The sequence below is a fragment of the Corylus avellana genome, chromosome ca2, assembly GCF_901000735.1.
Source record: "Corylus avellana chromosome ca2, CavTom2PMs-1.0".
In the NCBI taxonomy this organism is placed as follows: Eukaryota; Viridiplantae; Streptophyta; class Magnoliopsida; order Fagales; family Betulaceae; genus Corylus; species Corylus avellana.
The window spans coordinates 6,147,095-6,153,759 of record NC_081542.1 but is presented as its reverse complement, the minus strand read 5'-3'; the positions used below and the strand labels follow the sequence as shown (position 1 = coordinate 6,153,759).

Below are 6,665 nucleotides of genomic sequence, written 5' to 3'. Positions count from 1 at the left end.
TTCATGATCTCCATCTTGCACGCACATACATGGAAAGAATAGATAGAGAAAAGATATGGATTTCCATCCTTTTTGCTGCAGAGAAATATAGTACAAAGAATCGTAGATTTGATTTTAAAGAGGCGAAATACATAGTAAGGCAAAAATCAATTGTTTCAAAAAGTTGGAGAGATGCACTGATGCAGGCATGCAGCTGGATTTTCGCAGATATATATATATTTCAACTATTTTTTGGGTGTTCATGTCATCTCTGTTTCTATGCTTCTCTCTGACAAAGAGTTTTTTTTTTCATTATAATTTTATTACTACTACTTCTCAGTACCAAACACATTCGTGTACCAAAATTTGTGTCGGTTACTGGGTCTCTGTGCATTTCTGCTAGAGTAGTAGAAACTGATTTTTGTGATTGTTATTTGTTGTTCCCTGTGCCTGTGTGTGTGGTGATTGCTGTTGGGTTTTATGTTTTGTAAAATAGTCCCTACTTTAAGATTGTTTTGGAAATGGATTTTGAGTTTCTGTCTTTTGGGTTTCAAGAATCCTTTTGCAAGTTTGGCTCTGCTGTTACTTTTCGAGGAAGTCACTTGGGTGCAATTTTTTCTAGTTTGCTTAAGTAATTATAGCTCCTTTTTCTTTCCAGATAAGAGATATGTATGCTTTTGAAATACCTGTCCATATTTTGTTATGTGTGTAGAGGACTAATGAAGAAATTGTTCAAGATGCATTCGAGTCATTCGAAATTGACGAAGATGTTGTTGAAGTAAATTCACTAGGAGATGACTCGGTTTCTATGGGGAATAAGAAAAAGGGAAAGAAGCGTAGGAAGACCTCAGATGTTTGGCAATATTATGACATCGTTCCTAATACTGATCCAAATGACCCAGAGGTATGGGCAAAATGCAAGACGTGTGCTAATATGTATAGGGCTCGAAGTTCATATTGAACTGGAAATTTAATAAAGCATAGTAAAACTTGCGGGGGGAGAAGCAGTCGTGATGTTGGGCAAATGCTTTTAGCTGGAAAAGCAGGATCTCTGGGGGTAAGTGACTCTAAATTTGATCCTAAAAAATTTAGAGAATTGTTGGTTGCGGCGGTTGTTAAGCATGATTTGCCATTTTCTTTTGTTGAATATGATGGTATAAGAGCAGTACATCAATATTTGCGTCCTGATGTACCTTTTATCTCCAGAAATACTGGTAAAGCTGATTTGGTTAAAATGTATTTGAGGGAGAAACAAAGGGTTAAATCTATGTTGAATGATTGTCCTGGGAGGATTTGTTTAACATCTGATTTGTGGACGTCTTTGGCAACTGATGGGTATATCTGTCTTACTGCACATTTTATTAACAAAGACTGGGTCTTAACCAAGAGGGTGTTAAATTTTTCATTTATGCCCCCACCACACAATGGTATCTCTTTGTCTGATGTTATATATAACTTGCTACAAGAGTGGGGGATTGAGAACAAGATTTTCAGTATAACATTGGATAATGCTTCTTCAAATGATAGTTGTGTTGGGTTCTTAAAAGATAAATTGAACATGAAAAAAGCCCTTCCTTGTGATGGTGATTTCTTTCATATGCGTTGTTGTGCTCACATTTTGAATTTGATAGTACAGGATGGATTGAAAGAGATCAATGATGCTATCCAAAAGGTTCGAGATAGCGTCAAGTATGTTAGGGGATCACAAGTGCGGAAGCAAAGTTTTCTTCAAGCAGTGAATCAAATGTCATTGGACAGTCATAAAGGGTTAAAACAAGATGTGCCAACTAGATGGAATTCTACATATTTGATGCTTGAGAGTGCAGTTCACTATAGGCGTGCTTTTAGTTATTTGGAGATGACTGATAGGAACTATAAGCATTGTCCTACTGTAGTTGAGTGGGAAAAGGTTGATAATATCAAAAGCTTCTTAGCTTGCTTTTACCAAGCTACATGTGCTTTTTCTGGTACTAAGTATCCCACTGCCAATTTATATTTTCCTGTGATTGCCATGATTTATGTGAGCTTGAAGGAAGACGTTGTGAGTGAAGATGAGCATAAGAGTTTAATGGCAATTCAAATGCTCTCTAAATTTGAGAAGTATTGGTTGGACTTCAGTGAAGTGTTGGCTGTTGCAGTTATCTTAGATCCTCGTTACAAGCTTCATCTTGTAAATTATTACTATACGAAGATCTATGGAGTTATGAATTCTCTACAGTATGTGAATGTTAGTAATAAAGTAAAGAGCCTTTTTATGGAGTATAGTGCTTCTTCTATACCTTCAAGTTCAAGCTCCATAACTGTTCAACAGCCCCAAGTAACTCGAGCAACACTACCTTGGGAACAGGTAAATAATATTATAATATCATTGATTTCTTATCTTTTTAGTAACTTAGTATATAATCTTTTTAGTAATTTAGTAACTTAGAATATAATCTTTTTAGTAATTTAGTAACTTAGTATATACTCTTTTTAGTAATTTAGTAACTTAGTAACTTGGTATATAATCTTTTTAGTAATTTAGTAACTTAGTATATAATCTTTTTAATACTCTTAATTATTTATGTTTATATTCTCTCTTTTTCATGTAGGAATATTTGGCATTTGGTGGAGTTGATGTTAATTCACAAAAGAGTCAATTGGAAATTTATTTGGAGGAGCCTAGGTCTGTAGCTGTGAATGATTCATTTGACATCCTTTCATTTTGGAAAGGAAATGAATTTCGATATCCTGAAGTAGCTGCAATGGCTCGTGATGTTTTGAGTATTCCTGTTTCCACGGTTGCTTCAGAATCCACTTTTAGTATTGGTGGACGTGTGATTGATCAAAATAGGAGCTCACTCAAGCCTGATATTGTTGAAGCATTAATTTGCAGTAGAGATTGGTTGTATGGAGAACAAGGTAATATTATTTATTTGTATATTTAATTTATTCATTTACTTGTATTATTTTTTTTAACTACACTATAATAATACTAATTGCTCTTCTTTTTTTTTTTTCTTTTTTTTTTTTGATATAGCACAAATGAAGTTGGATAGCATAGAAGAGGAAATTTTGACAACTGATGTTAGTTCTTGTGACATTCCAAATTCTTCTGGAGCACAATCTGCTAATCTTTCTTAAAATATTAACCTTATTTAGTTCATATTTTGTAATGACTCTAATGATGATGGTTCATAGTCATTGAAACTTTATTTAGTTATTTTGTTTAGAATCTAATGATGATGAACTATGTTAACTATTGTCTATATGTAAAGGAACTTGTAATTTGTAAAAGTTCAGTAGTATAATAGTTTGATGGAACTGTAATGACTAATGGGTTTTGTTAGGATTTCTAGTGGGAGCAGCACTTTTAATTTTCATTACTGATGTTTGTTAAGAATGCTTAAAGTTCTGAAATTATTTGAGTATTTGTTTGAACTTTGGAGCTTATTTGGTCTTGATGTGTTTTGGGTGGACTTTGGAGCTTCTTCTTGTCCTTGCTATTATGCAGCTACAGAAATCAATACCTCTCACTATAGTCTAATATATTCTGCCAGGATTTTGGAAGGAAGGATTTTAGTGTGAGTTGGTCATGTACATAGTTTTTACAATGGCTTCACATGTATGGCATCTTTGGCTTTAGAGACTAGCAAAAGTGTATGTTATGATATGATGACAGGGTTCTGCACCACAAAGTTGTAAATTGTGCAAGAATAATTTATGCTGGCACTTGGCAGTGAAAGTGAATGTTACATTTTCCTTTTTTTTTTCTTTTCTTTTCTTTTTCCTTTTTTTTTTTTAATTTCAGGGGAGAATTTATTAAAGAAAAAGGAAGAAAATTTTTGCAGTAATTTTGTTTTACATTAATATAACAAAAACACTTAAAATCTTAGAAAAGGGAGATGGAAAGAATGCCTAAGGGTCCATGCTTCTTAGTTCTCTATATTTTGCCATTTTGGTCCTTCCTGGTTCTTGTACATTTTTAATTTTTTTTCCATTTAATTTTCAATTCTATTTAATTCCTTTAAGATCTAAATCATCTAATGCTCAACAAAAGAGAAGAATGTTGAATCGTTGATTGCCCAAATGGCTTTTCAGCCTTTTCTACATATTTTTCCAGGTCGGGTCGGGTCGGTTCGGGTCAGATTACCTGTTTGATGCATGGGTCGGGTCGAGTCGGGTCGTGTCGTAACGGGTCGTGTTTACCCGGTTTTACCCGGTAATGTTAAACGGGTCGTGTCGGGTTACCCGGGTATTTTTCGTGTTATAATCGTGTCAGACCCGTTAACCCGATTAGTTAAACGGGTCGTGTTCGTGTCTTGGGTAATCGGGTCGCGGGTCTTAGCGGGTCGTAATCGGGTCTACCCGATTACCCGAATTGCCACCCCTAATATGAACATTTGCTTAGCCTGACTAGCAGAATATGGAGCCTGAGTCAATACAGTAAGGCACTTGGTTTCGAAGAGAGAAGATATGCATCATTTTATAGATAAACAAGCTTGGGGATTAGTGTTTTCTTAGCAATGTAGGACAAGTTAACATTGTTGTATTTAGACTGCAGTGAGACAACACCCCCTACAAAATAATATTTTTTTCAATGTCTCTCTCTCTCAATCTTCCTCACCAGTCACAACGCATCTTCCACCTCAACTCTCATTTCCCAATCTCTCACTCTCACTCACCAAATTTTTGTTAAAAATATTAAATACATATATTTGTTATATATATGTGTATATAATATATAAATTAATTAAAATAAGTTATACAGTATATTTGTTATTATTGTGTAATATTGACTATATATTGTTAGTTATTTAATAAAAAATATACGAGTTGAGCCTAGTAAGTGAGTCAAGCCTTATACGAGGTTGCTCACGAGCCTAATCTAGTCGAGCCGAGCTTGTTTCGTTTAATATTCGAGCTAGAATTTGTGTTCACAAAGCGCCTCATTTAATAATCGAGTCGAGCTTATACGAACCAATCCTGAGTTCACTCACGAACACCCCTAATTAAGTGGGGGCAATACGCTTAATAAACTTAGTGTTAAGAGGAGGCAATACAACTAACAAATCCAATGTTAATTGAGGACTATACACTTAATAAACTTAGTGCTAGAAGGAAAGTGTGAGATTGATTTTCATTATTATGCAACTATATGCTTAATGTTGCATATTTTGATTTTCATTATTATCTTATCCCAATTGTATTTCATGTAGATAACGATGTTAGCATAAGGTGTTCTGATAAGAAAAGAGAAAGAGATATGTTTATTTTCTATTATAAGAGATGGATAAATTCAATAATAAATTTATGAAAAAGATGAAAAGAGATGTACAAAAATGGGTGTAGAACACTTTCTCTTCTTGTTGTTATCGTGTACTGTTGGATGATCTTAGACTTCTCTCAACCCCAAAGCTAGTTCAAGAGGTGAGGCTTTCCCTCACACTTATAAATTGACCACCAGCCTCTTCCACAACTTATGTGGAATAACCCCAACAATCTCCTCCTTACACATTAGGCCCTGGGTCGGAGTAACGACAACCTGTTTCTTCCGTGGACTATTGGCCGAGACTTGTTGGTTGAACCTGGGCTCTAATACCAATGTTGGGTGGTCTTGAGCCTCTCTCAACCCTAAAAGTTAGCTCAAGATGTGAAGCTTTCCCTCATACTTATAAACTTATCACTAGCCGCTTTCACAACCACTGAGGAATAACCCCAACATGCACAACAGTGATGAACAATATAGAATCAAAAAGAGAGATTAAGGTGGTGTTTGGCAAAGGTGGTGAGGGTTGCCTAGACACTGTAGAGTGTCAGTATATGTGCCTTTAATAAAATGAGCTGGGTGAACCTGATGTAGAATTATCGTATTAGCCTTTAGTTTCTTTCTTTTTGTTTTCCGCCGCTCTCGATTACCCTCCATCTCCCTCAACTTTCTTTCCTCCCTGTCTTCTCCTTCATGAAGACAAGTAACGTTGGAATATTTACAGGTAACGTTGGAATTGGGCTCAATGGGCCGGTCGGCGTTGGCGAGCCAAAGTTCAGCGTGCTCAATGCAGCGCTGCAAGGCGTTCTTGTGCGACAAGCTTGAATCCACCGGTAGCAAAATCAACAACCCGCCGAGCGTCAAAATCAAGTCCAAGTCCCGCTCTCCGAGTAGATCGGTGGTGGCGTAGTCGGTGACGCAATCGTAGGTTCGGCAGCACCCGCGCTCGTGTGTCCTCGCCAGCATGGTCGCCGTGAAATCGCTCTGCGGCTTGATGTCGAAGAGCGAGCCAAAGTAAAGCAGATTGAGGAGATCCTCCGCAGCGCCTAGGTCGGGTCGGTCGTTGTTGCGCTCGTCATGGTTGTTGTCTTCGGGGGTTTGGGGATGATTGTTAGCAGGGGCGGAGTCGGAGGAGAGCTGGTGTTTTTGGGCGGCGAGGGAGAGCTCCTCAGAGACGACCTGGGAGAGGGGCTGGCGGAGCTTCTCGAGCTCGTCAATGAGCACGGTGACGGCGGGCTTGGAGCGGAGGACCTCCTCCTGCTCGTTGATGAGCTTTCCCTGCGCGATGGCCTCCTCCATCCGGCTGATGCAATTGAACTTTTGGCGTAGGTTTCGGATGCGCTTGTTCAACAGGCTCAGGACTGGACTTTCCGACACCTCAGAGGCTGCGCTCGCCGCCATTGCCTTCGATTGATTCGGAGGAGGAGAAGGGCTTTGC

The 6,665-nt window shown here is 37.7% G+C and overlaps 1 protein-coding gene across 1 annotated transcript; it reads right to left on the bottom strand.

The window, feature by feature from the left end:
• Positions 1-5,722: 5,722 nt before the first annotated feature.
• Positions 5,723-6,628, bottom strand: LOC132168959 (uncharacterized). The gene has a single exon (XM_059580057.1). The coding sequence runs from the start codon at positions 6,626-6,628 to the stop codon at positions 5,723-5,725; it is 906 nt and encodes a 301-aa protein (XP_059436040.1).
• Positions 6,629-6,665: the final 37 nt, after the last annotated feature.